This window comes from Muscardinus avellanarius (genome assembly GCF_963383645.1).
Source record: "Muscardinus avellanarius genome assembly, chromosome: 15".
NCBI lineage: Eukaryota > Metazoa > Chordata > Mammalia > Rodentia > Gliridae > Muscardinus > Muscardinus avellanarius.
Window position 1 is genome coordinate 30,627,426 of NC_137801.1, and position 18,164 is coordinate 30,645,589.

Consider the following 18,164-nt stretch of genomic DNA (forward strand, 5'->3'; position numbering starts at 1 on the left):
AAAAAAAAAAAAAAAAAAAAAGTGAGGACTAATAAAATTAACTTAAATATTAGTAGAGGCCTATTTTTTCCCAACATTTATCTAGACAAACAATAGATATGAAGAAATGTTGTAATGGTTTCTTCCTATAGTCCCAGGAATAGGTGGCACCCATCCACTTTAGAAACCTTAGGTTTAGACTCAGGCATGATGGCGCACACTTGTAATCCCAGCACTTGAAAGGCTGAGACAGAAGAATCACAGGTTTGCTGCCAACCTCAGCTATTTAGTGAGGCCCTCCACAACTTAGTGAGATCCTGTTTCAAAATAAAGAATAAAAAAATAGGTCTGGGAGTATAGCTCAGAGGTATAATACCCCTAAACTCAATCCTCAGTCCTGGAAGAAAAAAAAAAAAGACACCTTAAATTTAAACTATTCATAAGCAATCCTCATAGTCCCAAACAGGCAGCAAATTTCACTTTGTTTGGCCTGAATTTGAATATCAGTTTTGAGGGTGGTGGGTCAATTCTTCATTTGATACCAAAACCTCTACTGAGGTTTGATTCCTCTGTATAGTCTGAGAGAGAGAGAGAGAGAGAGAGAGAGAGAGAGAGAGAGAGAGAGAGAGAGAGAGAGTGTGTGTGTGTGTGTGTGTGTGTGTGTGTGTGTGTGTGTGTGTGTGTGTTAGTAAAGATGGAACCAACCGAGGGACCTTCTATCTCTGGGCTATATCCCCCGACCTATTTACCTATTTTATTTCTTATTTGAAAAACAGGGTCTTGCTAAATTGTCGAGAGCCTCATTAAGTTGCTGAAGCTGGCTTAGAATCTGCAATCCTCCTGTCTCAGTCTCAGATTACAAGTACGCACCACGATGCCTGGCTCAGGTACACACTTTATTGTAAGAAAGCATTATGTTAGCCCGTGTTCACAAAATTTGAAGAACTTAAAAATTCTTGAATCTATTTAAGATAAAAATTTTAAGTCATAATAAAAAGTTAAATGCAAATAACTATTGGCTGTATATTGAAACATATGCCTGTATCAGTGAAGCAATGAGAAGAACTTTAAGAGTACAGAATTCTTTAAAATATATAAATTCCACCACAGGAAAAAGTGCTTACTATGAACATAGAAAAGTAATTCAATTAAAATTTCTTATAGCAATAGTATAATAATAATACAAGGAAAAAACTTATTGAGTTGAAAATATAAAATAAAATAATCTAGCTGGGCATGGTGTTTCATGCTTATAATCCTAGTACTTCGGAGGCTGAGACAGGAGGATCACAGGTTCTCAGCCAGCCTCAACTACTTAGTGAGGCCCTCTGTGACTTAGTGAGACCTTGTTTCAAAATAAAGAATAAAAAATAGCGCTGAGGGTATAGCTCAGAGGTAGAATGCCCCTGGGTTCCACTCCCAGTACTGAAAAAAAAAAAAATCCAATGAAAATATGTTTCTTAGCCAGGAGCGGTGGCACACACCTGCAATCCCTATACCTGAGAGGCTAAAATAGAAGGATCACAGATTCAAGGCCAGCCTTTAGCAACTTAAATGAGATTCTGTTTCAAAATAAAAAGGGATGGGGGTATAACTCAGAGGTAGAATGCCCTCAAGTTCAATCCCTAGTACCAAGTATATACAAATACACACACACACACACACACACACACACACACACACACACTTCTCATTTTTTACTATTAATGTTTGATCCTTGAATACTTACTGTCTGAGTAGTTGTCGACCTTGTTTCCACATCAACTGACTGTTTTGTTGTGGTTGTACCTCTGTTTCATTACCTTCATCTGGAAAACATTAAATCATAAAAAAACCAACTTGGTTTACATATTAGAGAGCATCTCAATTAATAAAACATGTGCAGTAAACATTTATAAGATTAAGAATAGATAAGCCTACAACTATGAGGTATGTTTAAGGACAAATTGTTTTTAACTTGAATTTCCTTAATAAACCTCGAGTAAATTATCCATATGAATTCCTCTTCCTGTAGTGATATTAACTCCTTGCTTTTTAGCTAGCTTGCGAATTTTTCTCTAGGACAAAGACCTATATAATCAAGTCACACAGTGAGAGTCAAATACAAATATTATAACTAGAAGAAAATTTAAAAAACTTTCAATGATACTCTTTTTTAAAATATACTTTTAATGGCACATTGTAGTCTCACATCATAATGTAGTTCAGAGTGATGGGGACACAGCATTTGGTGAACGTCTCCCAGCTCCCTCCCTTCTCCCTCCCATTCTCTGTACATATGATATTAAAATTGGCACTGACAAATTCATTTGTGTCCATAACATCAATGGAACTGTTTCCTTCATTAATTTCCCTCCACCATCACCATCCACTAGAAAACCTCCATAATTCCACTGGGGTTTCTCTTCTTTTATATAATGTTCCTCTTGTTATCCCTATTACTCTCGGGCTTCCACATCAATGATATTCTTTGAATAAAAACTTCTTACAAATTTTAAAGTTAAAATTCATCATTAGGTAAAAGCTGAATCCTTTCAGATATATTAATAAAAAGAACTCTTCCTGTGGTAGGTCTAGACTGAAGAGCTTTCAAACTATACTTTAAGAATATTAAAAAGATCATAGTTCTTATCAGTCCTTGATCAAACTGTAAGAAACTGTTGGTCTTTATAGAATCTTATTCAAATGTGATTATAAGAGGGACTGAGAAATTTACTGATATTTGAAATTAAGCATTTATTGAATGCTTACTGAGTTCCTGACATGATGTTAAAAGGCACACATTCTTTCAGTTCTTACAATCTCAAAAGATAGGTGTTTATCTCCATTTCAAAGATGAGAAAGCAGAGTTTTAGAAGTAATTTTCAGGCTTCTTAGAAACACAGTAATAAGTGCTAAAATCCTGTCTGTTTCACTCTAGAACCCAAGTGTTTTCCTCCACATTTTCATTACAATAATAAGAAACACTAGGGAAATATGCAAAAAAGTAAACATTAGATCTTGTGTTTTACTTTTCTCCTAAAATAACTAGGCCAAGTTCTGTGATATACCAAGAAACAGTAGAGTGTATAGACTGGGTGGGGATGGAGAAAAAAAAATGAGAGAAATTTAATTAACTCCAAAAGTAAGATTACTTTGAGAAAACTTTAAAGAGGGTAATTAAAAACAAAAAAGATGCAAAATATTAAGGAAAAATGATAACGTCTTCCTTCCATTAGCCAATAATAGATAATTTAGCTGCCTGTGGTGGTGGTGGTGGTGGTGGTGGTGGTGGTGGTGGTGGTGGTGGTGGTAGTAGTAGTAGTAGTAGTAGTAGTAGTAGTACCAGGAATTTGGACCCAGGGGGTTCTACTCCTGAACCATACTCTCTACCCAGCCCTATTTTTTATTTTATTTTGAAACAGGGTCAGGCTGGCCTTTAATCTGGTATCCTCTTGTCTCAGACTCCCAGATACTGGGATAATAGGTGTATACCACCACGCTGGGCTAGGAATTATGTTTTTGACACGGTGTATTCCAATATATCCCCTCCAGTCAACTGAGTAACCTGCACTGCCAGGTAAGAAAATTTATACTGCTATTTCGAGACTTTAAAAATTTCAGATGTGAAAAGATGTTTTGAGGTCATTTAATCTCCCATCAGAATAGGCCTAAATCCTTTCTATGTCATTCTCAAATATCCTTTACTGCCTCTGCCTATTTCAGCAGCTAGAAATGTTTCAAAAGTATGGTGCAAGCTGAGCGTGGTATTGCACACTTGTAATCCCAGTACATGGGAGGTGGAGACAGAACAATCACAGGTTCAAGGATAGCCTCAGCAAGCGGTGAATCATAAACCTAGCAAGACCCTTGCTGAAAAAAACAGAAAGGACTGGGGGTGTAGCGCAGATGTAAATGCCCCTGGGTTTAATCCCCAATACCAAAAAAAAAAAAAAAGTGTGGTAAGTGTGGTGGTAATATTCAAAGTAATATTACTCAACAAGAATAAAAATGAACTACTGATATTCCCCAACATAGATGAATCTTAAATGCACTATGTGAATTGATAGAAACCAAATAAAAAGCCTGCCTTCTGTAAGATTCTACAATTCATATGATTTTCTGGAAAAGTCAAAACTATAGACATAGAAAACAGATTAGTATTTGCCAGTGTATATGAACAGGTAGGAAGGGGCTAACTATAAAGTACAATAGGTACAAGACTGTGTTTTTAAAAACATTAAAAATTTTACTGTATATCAACTATACATTAATAGAAATAAATTAGAAAAAAACAAGTCAGACTGCACCTCCATCTTTTTTAAAATTGTGTGTGTGTGTGTGTGTGTGTGTGTGTGTGTGTGTGTGTGTGTGTGTGTGTGTTTTAATGGGGATGGAACCCAGGAACATTCTAACTGAGTATACTGCTAGCCAGATTTTATTCTTTTATTTGGAAATGGGCTCTCACTAAGTTGCAGACGGCCTCGCTGAGAATCTGCGATCTTCTTGTCTCATCCTCCCAAGTACTCGGATGACAAGGGAGCACCACCACGCCCAGCCCACCTCCATCCTCTTAAAGTCACACTGTTCTTGCTCTTCCATAGCTAGGCTGAGCTCACAGTTCCTTCCACAGTTATTAAGTGTCATTAACTACCTGATTCATTCTTGCTTTATCAAGTTCAAAAGTAACATTATATAAAAGTCAAGACTTTAAAATGGCTAACAGTTTAATTTGAGGGTAACAAAGTATTTGCTACTTTCACTCAAATGGGAAGAAGAGCAACTGGATTTACCCTTCTTCTGGAAACAGCTGAAACAATGGTTTTTAAAACAATGGCCATCAGGCAACAAAAGACATGACCTTGAGAGAAGGAAAGAAGCAGGAGAACCTTAGACTGTCCCAGCTGCTTCTTGATCAGTTGTTCTAGATTACACATTGGGAGGAGAAAAACAGTATGCAAAAGAATAATGGCTAAAAAATTCCAAATTTCATGAAAACAATAAACCCATGGGTTCAAGAAATTCAAACACTGTTAGGAGAAATAACTAGAATAAAGTATATCATAATAAAATTGTTTAAATGGATGTAGTAGTGAAGGCCTGTAATCCCAGTTACTTGGGAGGTTGAGGCAGGAGGAGGGTAAGCTGGAGGCCAGCCTGAGCAACTCAGCAAGACTTTCTCAAAGTAAAATTTAAAAAAATAAAATAAACAGGCTGGGGGTACTGGGCAGTGGTAGAACCTTTTTCCTTGTATATGCAAGGCCCTGGGTTCATTCACTAGTTTAAAAATAATAAATGTTTAGAACCAGTAATAAGAGAAAATCTTAAAAGAAGCCAGGAAAAAAGGTCATATTGTATACAAAGAAACAAAGAGAAGGACAATAGCAAATACCTCATCAGAAACAATGCCAGTGAGCAAAAAGGACTTTTTTCCAGATGTACAAATGCTGAAAGAATTTGTTTCCAGCAGCAGTATTACAAGATATGATAAAGTACATAAGCAAAATAATAACAGACAGAAGTAAAGATCTACCAAGAGAAATGGGGAACACAATGGAAATATTTTTTCATATTATTATTTAAATCTCTCCCTTTGGGGGGGGGGTGTTCAGGATGAAACCCAGGGACTTTCTAACCTCTGAACTACACCCCCAGCCCCATTTTTTATTCTTTATTTTGAAACAGGTTCTAAGTTGCAGAGGGCCTCACTAAATAGCTGAGGCTGGCCAAGAACCTGTGACCTGTGATCCTCCTGTCTCAGCCTCCCAAGTACTGGGATTGTAAACTTGGGCCACTAAACCCAGCTAAATCTCTCTTTTTTAAAAAGAGAATTGATGCCGGGCGTGGTGGCGCACGCTTGTAATCCCCGCGCTTGGGAGGCAGAGACAGGAGGATCGCGCAGGTTCGAAGCCAGCTGCGCGCGCTGGCTTAGGAGACCCTGTTTCCAAATAAAAATTTAAAATAGGTCTGGGAGCGTAGCCCGGAGGTAGAAGGGCTTCCAGGAACCCCAGTACCACCAAAAAAAATTTAAAAAAAAAAGAGAATTGACTACTGAAAAAAAAACTTACTGAGCCATTAGCCTTTCTCAATCTTGCCCATCCCTAATGAGTTTGTCCTGTTCACATTCTTTGCTTTTCTTAAATATCTGACCCACTTAACAGACAAACCTGTTTCATACACAAAGCTATCATATGTACATTCCCTTAAATATCCACCACCAAACTGAAACTCAAACTGATAAATCTGTTACCTACATTCTCTTTTGGTAACAATAAAAGAAATGTTCTAGCCGGGCATAGTGGTGCACATTTGTAATCCCAGCATTTGAGAGGCCAAGAGAGGAGGATCGCAGTTCACAGCCAGCCTCAGCTACTATTAGTGAGGCCCTTTTTGACTCAGTGAGACCCTGTTTCAAAATAAAGAATAAAAAACAGGGCTGGGGGTGTAGCTCAGAGGTAGAATGCCCCTGGGCTCCATCCCCAGTACTGCAAGAAAGAAAGAAAGAAAGAAAAAGGAAGGAAGGAAGGAAGGAAGGAAGGAAGGAAGGAAGGAAGGAAGGAAGGAAGGAAGGGGAAGGAAGGTAGGTTGGTTCATGTATACTCAGAATCTAATTCCAATCATTTCTTATCTACCTTCCTATTCTAAGGATTTCTACTTTTCTCCTTTTATTGGCTCCTTCTTTAAGAAACATGTGTGTGTCAGAGACACACAAACACACAGACCTTTCCTTGACTTCAAGTATCATTTCAGCCATTGCCCTCCAATCCTTCTCCTTCAATATGCTCAATCTTCGTTCTATACTCCTGTCTTTGATTTTGCCCTCACCCGTCTCCAAAAACTGCTTTCAATTTCATTCCCAGTGATCTGTGTACCATTAAAGAGCATCCCAGAGATGCTCTGGCCCTCTAGAACTAACCAGTAGTGCTTAACAGTTCTTCCTTCGGAACTCTCTTCTCTTAGTTTCCACTCTTCTGGTTTTCCTTCTGCCTTTGAAGTAGTCATCAGTTTTCTTTTCAAGTAGACCCAAATTCATAATAGAAACTTTAACAAGTTCAGCCACTACTCTAAGTTTAAAATTCAAATACAAAAAATGAGAACAAAACTATCTTTATTGTATAACTATTTTAAAAATTAATGTTTATAAAGGCCCTAGCACAGATAGACATTTTAGTAAATGATATGACTATTAACAGCTTTGGATATTTAACTGCAGAATTTAATCTTAAATTATGTAAAAAATTCACACACAGAAATAACTTTTCTGTGTGTATGTGTGATACAGGGGATTGAACCCAGGGGCATTCTACCTCTGAGTTATACTCCCAGCCCTATTTTTTATTCTTTATTTTGAAACAGGGTCTCACTAATTTGTGGAGGGCCTAAGTAGCTGATGCTGGCAACACACTTGCAATCCTTTTGTCTCAACCTCCCAAGTACTACAATTACAAGTGTATACCACCATACCCAGCTTAGGAATAACTTTTAAACAATTTTTCTCACTTTACATTTATACCTACCAAGTGAATTATATCTATAGCCCATAATATGTAATTATTTGCAAGTACTATACTGTATTATTTAGTGTTGAGGGTTAAATAATGAAAAATATAAATGTTTCACCTGTTAAAACATGTTCCATTTATAGAACTTCCTATGGATAATAAAATCCATAACAGTTTGAAAATTAGTGTTCAGATTTAAGAAACTAAGAATTCCTCTGTGTTTTAAAAAGAAATCTCTTACCTCCATAATTCCTACTCTTTCTCAGGATTTCAGGGGCATCATGTATTTTGTACTGCACATCTCAAAGTTCCCATTAATTCTGGGAAGACCCAGCAAGACAAAGTTATGTTGGTGAATGTTACCCCATGAAGTCTGAACCTTCCAGTAAGTGAAGAACATAAGCAGAAAATAGGGAACTAAAAGGGGAAGAGGGAAAAGGAAGGAAGGTGGTGGAAAATGATCTTTGTGACATGAAATGATTAGTGCCAAAAGATAAACAGGTCAGAAAAATAACATGTAAATAATTAGAAATTAACTTATATTTGTAAATGATGTTACAAAATGCTAGACATTAACTTATTTTTATCACTTAAACTTCCTTTAAAATTAGCTTACCAGAATCATAGCTTGGAGGCTTCATATCTCCCTGATTCAATTCTGTCCCATATTTCAACTTGTGATATTTGGCTCTAACAAAGAAATGAGAAAATAAAAACCATCTTAAAATATATATAAGTGAACTTCAAGATAATGTAACAGAGGCAGTTGTTGGTTTTTAGTAGTCCTGGTTAAATACTCCTAGAATTTTTAAAGCCTCATATCTTTCCATGGTGTCAAAGCCATTAACAGAAAAGCATTTGCCCTTTTTTTCTGTGACAACATCAAATGTCATAACAAAGGCATAATACTAGGAATCAAAATATTCTGTGAAAATCATGTAAAATTCTAGTTTATATAGCATTCAAGTTTTCTTGATGACTGCAAATTGAATTTACTATCAAAAACAGCAAAAACGGTAGGAATTATAAAATAAACTCTCAAAATGAGGTTTTTTTTGGGTGGTACTGGGGTTCCTGGAAGCCCTTCTACCTCCGGGCTACTCTTCCAGACCTATTTTATATTTTTTTATTTGGAAACAGGGTCTCTTAAGCCAGCGTGGCTGGCTCTGAACCAGCGTGATCCTCCTGTCTCCGCCTCCCAAGTGCGGGGATTACAAGAGTGCGCCACCACGCCCGGCAAAATGAGCTTTTTTTTTTTAAAAAAAGTAAAGGTATCTATATTATGTGCTTGCTGGGTAATTACAATTCATCAAGTAAACCATACAAGGAAGGCAGTAATGCAGACCCAGTCATCAGTATTGAATAAGATATTCTAGAAGTAATGAGTAATATTTTTTCTACTCAAGATATCTTGTCCTTTACCCAGAAAAACAAATCTGTGAATGGAAAGACTATATTCTTCTAAAAGTTAATAGAATGTTATTATTCCTAGTTAATTAAATTTAGCCATCTGATTTAACCACCTCATTTTTTTCTTTCCTTTTTTTTTTTTTTTTTTGGTGGTACTGGGGTTCCTGGAAACCCTTCTACCTCCGGACTACACTCACACACCTATTTTATATTTTTATTTGGAAACAGGGTTTCTTAAACCAGCAAGGCTGGCTTCGAACCTGTGCGATCCTCCTGTCTCCGCCTCCCAAGTGTGGGGATTACAACTGTGCACCACCACAGCCGGCTTAACCACCTCATTTCTAACCATATAATACTAGAAAAATAATGAGAATAAGAAAAAATTTCAAAAAGGTTAACTAAAATGGCCATGCCTGATTAATGTATTTGTATATTTTGACTTATTTTCTCCCCCAAATATTGAGGCCATTTATAAATATTTACTGTGTTAAGAATGAGATAATAAAAAACACCAATTTTAAACCAAATAAAAGCCAGGCGTGGTTGCGCACACTTGTAATCCCCGCACTTGGAAGGCGGAGACAGGAGGATTGCGCAGGTTCAATGTCAGCCGCGCTGGCTTAAGAGACCCTGTTTTCAAATAAAAAGTATAAAATAGGTCTGGGAGTGTAGCCCAGAGGTAGAAGGGCTTCCAGAAACCCCAGTACCACCAAAAATAAATAAATAAATAAACAAACCAAATAAAATAATAAAGGGTAACATAGCCAAATTTCAGGATCTGTATTAAAAAACAACAGGGCTGTGTGTTACAGTGCACACCTATAATCCTAGGACTTGGAAGGCTGAGACAGGAGGATCGCAGGTTCAAGAACAGCTTAAGCAACTTAGTAAGGCTCTCAGCAACCTGCCATGAGATTGTTTATAATTTTAAGGTCTAAAATAAAAATTATTTGCTCAGATATATAAATTATTAGTCTTTCATAAGTATTCTACAAAAAATAATCATTTTGCAGTTACAAAAAAATTCAAAGTGCTTTTTCTTAATTTTCCTAAGTTTTGTATACAGAAGAATCTTAAGAAAACCTATATAAAGTTATAAGCAGAGCCCAGCACAGTGGTACACACTTGTAATCTCAGTACCTGGGAGGCTGAGAGAGGAGGATCACAGGTAAGGCCAGTATGTGGTAGCTTAGCAAGACACTCTTTGAAAATAAAATAAAACAGGCCGGACGTGGTGGCGCACACTTGTAATCCCAGTGCTGGGGAGGCTGAGAAAGGAGGATCTCACAGGTTCGAAGCCAGCTTCAGCTATGTAGTGAGGCTCTCAGCAAATTAGCGAGACCCTGTTTCCAAATAAAGTATAAAAATATAGGTCTGGGAGTTTAGCCCAGAGGTAGAAAAAAAACCCTGGGTTCTACTCCCAGTACCACAAAAAATAATTTAATTTAATTTAATTTAATTTAATTTAATAGGGCTGGGGATATAGCTTGGAGGTAGAACACCCTGGGTTCAATCCCTAGTAGTACACACACACACACACACACACACACAATTTGTTTGGAAACAAAGTCTAAGTTGCTAAGAGTTTTGCCATGTTTCTGAGACTGTTATTGAGCCTGTGATCTTCCTAAGCTTCCTCAAAAGATATTAATTTGAGTTATAGGGTTTCTCTTGTTGTTTTGTGGTACTGAAGACTGAACACAGGGGCTCTCTATCTCTGAGCTATATCCCCTGCCCTTATTTTTATTTTGAAACAGGTCTTGCTAAGTTGCCAAAGACAGCCTTTAGAAAATCTAAATAATAATTATATTAAAAATCTTCTTTGCAAAAAGTAAACAAAATGCTTATTGTAAATGTCATTCTTCAGACTTTCCAGAAACATACTTTATCTACCAATATACAAAGTAACTAGCTCCCTAGAAGTCAAAATAGCAACCAAACCTAAGGAGAGATTATACTAAAGCTTGTTAAATAAAGTGGCAAAAATTTCATGAAGTTTATATTTTCTATACAAAATGTGAAAAAGATATTTACAAACAAAATGTGGCACTACAGTGCATTCTAGTGGTCATACAAAAAACTACAACAGAATCAACAAAAAAAGACATGCAAAGCAGTCTACAAAATATAACAAACACAGTAGCATTATGAACATTCATAAAAATTTGGAGAAGTAGGTGAGAGGCCCAGAGTTCAACGGTAGCACCACACACAAACTACAAAGACAAAATATGTAAAGAACTGTTAAATCAGTGCCTCTTCTAACTTGTTAAATTTGCTAAAAAATATTTTACTTATTTTATCCTTGAGCATAATAACAATATGCTAAAATGTTTTCTCACTCATATTGTTTCCCATTGTCTTAACACTTCACTGCATTACCAAAATTTATTATTCTTCTGTCCCCCTCTGCCATCAGGATAAACAAGCAGATCTCATGTCTTAACTACCCGACATTTAATACACAGCTAACCCCACTAACTGCCCTTACTGGAAAAAAAAAAAAAAAACATAAATGGTGCTTAATAAAGACAACGTAATAAAGAAGTCTCATTCTAGCTTTGCTTTAAAAACCTATTATTACACATATAATGTACTGGGAATGAAATACAGCATGCCACTCACATAGCCTATTTTGATGTTAGAAACGATTAATTTCAATCAACTATTACTGCATTCCTATGATATGCCAGGTTAGTGTGCTGGCTGCTGGGGTAACATGCAGCTTGCAGTCAGGATGGAAGGATGGAAGCAAGTGGGTGCTAAGGGACGGCAATGCAAATAACTACAGCATTCTGCTGTGGTAAGAGCTATGAGGGTTACATCAAGTTACAGGAACATAGAGAAGGAATAATCTAAGTCTGTCAAAGGTAGCATCAAATTTAAAAAAACAAAGAGAGAATTTTAGTTAAACCTCAAAAAAAAAAAAACAGCAGGAACTTTCTAGTCAGACAAACAGACTGATGGTGTTTCTGTAAAGAGTATCATGAAAGTGGGGGAAAAAAGACACAGTGGAGCAAATTGTTTAGTACTCAAAAGTACTAAGTGAAACAGAGTTCAGTGAAGGAACTTGAAAAAGGGCCTAGCTCCAAAGAAATAACTGAAATTAGCCAGTTATTTTTAACAGGACTATAACATGATTATTCCATTTGTTTTAGAAAATAAGTCCTGTGGATGTGGAAGATGAATTAAAATATAGAAACCCTAGATGTGAGGAAGATAGTTCTTACAACATTTGAGATAAAATCAGCAGTGATGGGAGAGAAATGAGTAACATGGGAAAATGTTTCAGAATTTTATTTTATACAGTATTTGAGGTTCCTCAGAATAGAAGCTCCTGAATACATCTGTTTATACACTGTATATTCTTGAGAACTGTTTATTTTGGAAATCTTATCACACTTTAAGGAATGTTTTGATAAATCCATTGCTAGATGAGTAATCCCTGTACAACATTAAAGATTCTATTTTTATATAATTTTGGATCCTAAAGTGGGACTAAGAAAATCTACGAAGGATAAAGATCAGCAATACCATGTTCCTTATTGAGCTTTACAATAGGTAAAATGACAAGATGTCTGAAATTTACTCTAAATAGAAACAAGAATGACAAACATGAACTCCTAAAGCTTAGGCATGCATATTAAAGGTACTTGTATCTCCACATTTGATTTTCAAATTTCCCTGACTCAAACAAGTAATTTTTAATTTCTGGAATTAAAATATTAGGAAAGTAATTTTAGAATTAAAAGCACTAAAATGCTCCAGCATTTTAATTTTTTTTCAAATTCCTAGTACCATAGTATAAGAAAAATAACTTTGGAGATAAAAGAGCTCTAAGCCACACACACACACACACACACACACACGCACGCACGCACGCACGCACGCTTTTCATGCCTTAATTTCTTTTATTTAAAACAGTCCTATTACATCAGAAATAATTCCAAATCATCCTCAGGAACTTTTTTCTTTATGCATGCATGCAGATTAGTAAACATGATAAAGCAAGCAGAACATAGCAAATGTGTAAAGTAGTGAATCTGGGTAAAGGTTCTTCCATTCTTATATTGTTTCACAATATTTTGTAGTAAAAAAAATTGAAGATCATCCATGTTTTCTAGAATCAGGTGTTAGATAAATTTGAATTCTTCAGGTAGGCTCTCCATGATCTGATCATGTCCTCCTCTACCATTATTGGCCATCAAATCACAACTAACATCCTACTCCTCATACATAATAATTACACATTTCTGAACACACCACACTGCTTTGTTCCAGGTCAAACATGTTCTACATCCTGTACCTTGCCTAACGGGCAAGCACCTTTTTTTTTTTTTTTTTTTTTTAACAGTACTGGGGATGAAACCCAAGGGCATTCTATCTCCAAGCTACACTCCCAGCCCTATTTTTTTTTTTATTCTTTATTTTGAAACAAGGTCTCAATGAGCTGCAAAGGGCCTTACTAAGTAGCTGAGGCTGGCTGAGAACCAAGATCCTCCTTTTTTTAGTGATGCTGTTCAAGAACCACCTCCTCTAACTATGCCCTCCTTTCTACTTCCATTCTCCAGGTACCACGTCATATATGTCTACCACAGCACCTATTATACCTCACTGTACTTTTGGTACACAGTCTGAATAAATGCAAACACACACACACATACGCATGATCCATGGTTACTTTAGCAGTTATATAAGTTCAGGTCTCCTGTCTTATAACCTTGCATAATATACTGGTATACAACACAGGCTTTAGAAGCTGTAGTACAGCTCTACTACTCTATGCAACTTACTTAGTTTTAAGTCTCAAGACATGATACACAGTAGCTGCTCAATAAATAGTAGTCATTATTAATAAGATCTTAATACTGAGTGTGGTGGCACTCTCTATAATCTCAGTACTTGGGAGGCTGAGACAGGAGGATCTCAGGTTTAAAGCAAGTCTCAGCAACTTAGCAAGGGCATTAGTAACTTAGTGAACTCTGTTTCAAAATACAAAATAAGCCAGGTATGGTGGTGCATGGCGCACCCTTGTAATCCCAGTACTTGGAGGCTGAGACAGGAGGATCATGAGTTGGTGGCCAACCTCAGCTACGTAGTAAGGCTCTCCACAACTTAGTGAGACCCTGTTTCAAAATAAAGAATAAGAATTTGGGCTGCAGTTATAGCTCAGAGGTAGAATGCCCTTAGGCTCACCCCCAGTTTCGCTTAATTAATTAATTAATTAATTAGGGCTGAGGGTCTATCTCAGAGGCAGGATGCTCCTGGGTTCAATCCCCACCTCACCCCCCAAAAAATACATCAAATAGTCCCATATTAGGTATGTTTAAAAGTGTTCTTCTTTCTCCCTCCCCAATACAACTTTAAATAAGCTCTACTACTTTGTGTGTGTGGGGGGGGGGGGGATGGTCTGGGGATGGAACCCAAGGGCATTCGACCTCCGAGCTACACCCCCTGCCCTATTTTTATTCTTTATTTTGAAAACGGGTCTCACTGAGTTGCAGAGGGCCTCATTAAGTAATAGCTGAGGCTGCCGCGAACCACGATCCTCTGGTCTTAGCCTCCCAAATGCTGGGATTACCAGAGTGCACCACCACGCCCGGCTTCTACTACTATTTATCTCAAAGTATGAAAATAAAACTATCATAAGACGTAAGAAGAACTGTACATTTCATGATTCTATGTGAAGGTGAACACAAGTTCAAATACAAGTTTTATGTATTCTCGATATTCATATATGCTATTTTAGAGTAGTTTTACAAATAGCCCATTTACCAATTTCAAAAAAACAAAAAAAGCCAAGCTTGGTGGTGCACGCTTGTAATCCCAGTATTTGGGAGGCTGAGACAGGAGGATCATAGTTCGCAGACAGCCTCAGCTACTTACTGACGCCCTTTGCAACTCAATGAGACCCTGTTTCAAAATAAAGAATAAGAAATAGGGCTGGGGTGTAGCTCAGAGGTAGACTGCCACTGGATTACATCCCCAGTACTGGAAAGAAAAATAAGTGATTGTTAGAAACAAAGCAAGAAAGTAAAAATAAAGAATTTCATTTATCACCTATCAATTATCTAAAACAGTGAAATGTCTTAAGATGGCTGACCAAAAAAACAAAACAAAATCATCTATTAAATAAACTTAATCAATACAACTTCTAAAACTCTCATCCATGACCTATTTTCCTTTACTTTTGACCCAAGTGAAGATATAGAAATAGTTGAAAGCAATGGAATACTAAAAAAAAGTTTATGAAAATATTCTCAGAATAGTCTGCTATAGCAATTTTGTTTTGTTTTTGGTGGTACTGGGGACTGAACCCAAGGGCATTCTGCCTCTGAGCTGTAACCCCAACCCTATTTTATTTGTTATTTTGAAAAAGGAAATCATTAACTTATCAAGGACCTAAGTTGCTGAGGCTAGCCACAAACTTGTGATCTTCCTGTATCAACCTTCCCAGTACTAAGATTATAGACATGTCCAACCATAGCAAATTTTTTTAAGAAACTATATCTTACTGAATATTACTTGACAGAAAAGGGAGTAAGCATTATAGACATCTCCTTTATAATTCAAAAACTATTCCAATCTATAAAAATGGATATTGATAGTTCAGGAAGTACATATACTTTAAGAAAGGTGAGTAAAAAAACCATATTGCTAAAAAAAAATTTTTTTTTTTGGTGGTACTGGGAAACCCTTCTACTTCCGGGCTACACTCCCAGACCCATTTTTTTATATTTTTGTTTGGAAACAGGGTCTCTTAAACCAGCGAAGCTGGCTTCAAACCTGCGTGATCCTCCTGTCTCTGCCTCCCAAGCGCGGGGATTACAAGTGTGCGCCACCGTGCCCGGCAAAATGTTTTAAATAATATAACTCAGTGTGTTGATCATTATTATTATTCATAATAAAATTAACATATCAGAACCATATATAAAACATTTATTAGAGATAACAAAAGCATATAATATTAAAATTTGGACTTATTTGAGGATCTATGGAAAAATTATTGAGTCATTTAAGAAAATACAACCTTCCATTTTACTGAATTACCTTTCTTGTTTAAGAGCATATTCCAACATTTTGATCCTTCTTACAAGATCCTTCTTCAAATTTTCTTGACCTTTCCTTTCCCCTTGAAGGAAAGCAATCTGGGCCTGTGTAGGGGAGAAAAGACAAAACTCAAGTTTAGGATGAACACTTTTTTTAGCACTAGGGATTAAACCAAGGGGCATTCTACCTCTGAGCTTCACTCCCCTCCCAGTCTTTTATTTTGAAACAGGATCTAGCTGAGTTGCTGAGGCTGGGCTCCTTGTGATTCTCCTGTCTTGGCCTCACAATTACTGAAATTACAGGCATATTACACAACATTCAACCTGAATACTTTTTTTTTTTTTGCGGTATTGGGGATAGAACCCAGGGGCATTGTACCTCCAAGCTGCACCCCCATCATTAATTTCTATTCTCTACTTTTGAAACAGGGTCTCAGTGAGTTACAAAGGGCCTTGCTAAGTAGCTGAGGCTGCCACAAAACTATCCTCCAGTCTCTGTCTCAGGAATGCTGGGATTACAAGCGTGCCCCACCACGCCCGGCCTCCAACTTGAATACTTTTTTTAAAAACTTGGTTGAGGAAAAAGCCTTTAGCAAATAGAATAACTGGGCACACATTTTCTTTATATATCTCTCACAAAGTATGAAAAAAAATTGAAGAACACTGATTACAAGGGGAGTCGATAAATAAAAAAGGACACTTATGTAGTTTACTTTAGACTAAGATTATCCTGAGCCTTTAAAATAGATTATCCTATAATCTAAAACAACCAATATAACCACAAATATATGCAAGGTACACAGTGTAGTTTGCTCAAGTGTCTTTCTTTTGCACATTAAAGAAAGTTTCATTTTTACAAAGAGTTAAAGAGGGAAAAGTAAAATGAAGACAGTTCTTATAATCTCCAAATTAAGAGTTTCAGTCTCACCATATATTTAAATATTATCAAGTATTCTTTGTCTTGAGTAACCTTCTTTTCAACCCCACTTGTCCCATCTCTTTTGGGGAATGTTACATGCAGGACAAAAGAAAGTCAAGTTGGAAAAAGGGAAATCAGACATTGGTCTTCTGTCCATTCCTGCCCACCACTAAAGAATAACTAACATAAAACAAACTATAAATACCTTTTATTTTCAATAAAATAGCAGGGCTGGAAAGAAATTGCTCTCCAGAAAATTAAAAAAGATAAACCTAAAATAATATATTCTACTTAAAAATTAAAACTATACTGCAAACACTAACCCATACATATCATAATGTCTATAAAAGTTAGGTAGATCTATTCAAGGTCCCTCAAAGACAGTTATCAATGCCTCTATTCTCAAACGTCTTCACCCTCCAATTTCTATCAGATTAACCCATTAAAACAGAAAACAGTGTTATTTATATTCATAATGCTTTCCATTTAAGAAAGCAAGAAGGCCGGGCATGGTGGTGCACACTTGCAACCCCAGCATTTGGGAGGCGAAGACCAGAGAATCGCCTTGGCTACTTAGTGAGGTACTTCGCAACTCAGTAAGACCCTGTTTCAAAAAATAAAAAGGCTAAATAATAGGACTGAGGGTGTAGCTAGGAGGAACAATGGCTCTGTGTTCCATCCCCAGTACCGCAAAAAAAAAAGCAATAACTATATTTAAAAAAAATTTTTTTTTTTGGTACTGGGGATGGAACCTAAGGGCATCTACCTTTGAGCCACACCCCCAGCCCTATTTTTTACTCTCTATTTTGAAACAGTGTCTCACTGAGTTGCAAAGGGCCCCACTAAGTAGCTGAGGCTGGCCTCGAACCAATATCCTCCGGTCTCAGCCTCCCAAATGCTGGGATTACAAGTGTGCACCACCACACCCGGCTTAATAACTTTATACTTAAGGATGACCGTACCACATCCCTAAGGAATTAAGAGGACTGCCCAACTAAGGTTTAATAAGTAAACCACTAAATTTATTTGAGTGAGATTTAACTCTACTTATCCATATAATGAACAATATACAACTTAGCAATCCCCTTATTTACTCAAAATTATAATGTTCTATGATGTTTTTATTTCATTTCAATGAGCTCTTAAAACTTACATTTTCTATTTGCATCTTAAAAATTGCATCTTCTATATGCACTGGCCAGTTCTATATTTCTTCAACCATCACTGGTCCTGGATAATTCTGAAACTTCAGCCTAGAACACTTTAAAGTCTTTATTGTGACTCAGTTCCTGCCCACTCAACTACTTCCCTATTTTCCCAGAACAC

General features: G+C 36.7%; 1 protein-coding gene across 2 annotated transcripts in view; it reads right to left on the bottom strand.

Moving 5' to 3' along the window:
• STRN (striatin) overlaps positions 1-18,164 on the bottom strand; it is a gene marked incomplete at both ends in the record, with an annotated part of 116,533 nt that overhangs the window by 46,559 nt on the left and 51,810 nt on the right. For both annotated transcript variants that reach the window (XM_080711484.1, XM_080711483.1), the window contains 3 exons: positions 1,709-1,787; positions 8,077-8,150; positions 15,921-16,024. In XM_080711484.1, coding sequence (XP_080567610.1) covers positions 1,709-1,787; positions 8,077-8,150; positions 15,921-16,024 — 257 coding nt within the window. The remainder of the gene's footprint in view (positions 1-1,708; positions 1,788-8,076; positions 8,151-15,920; positions 16,025-18,164) is intronic.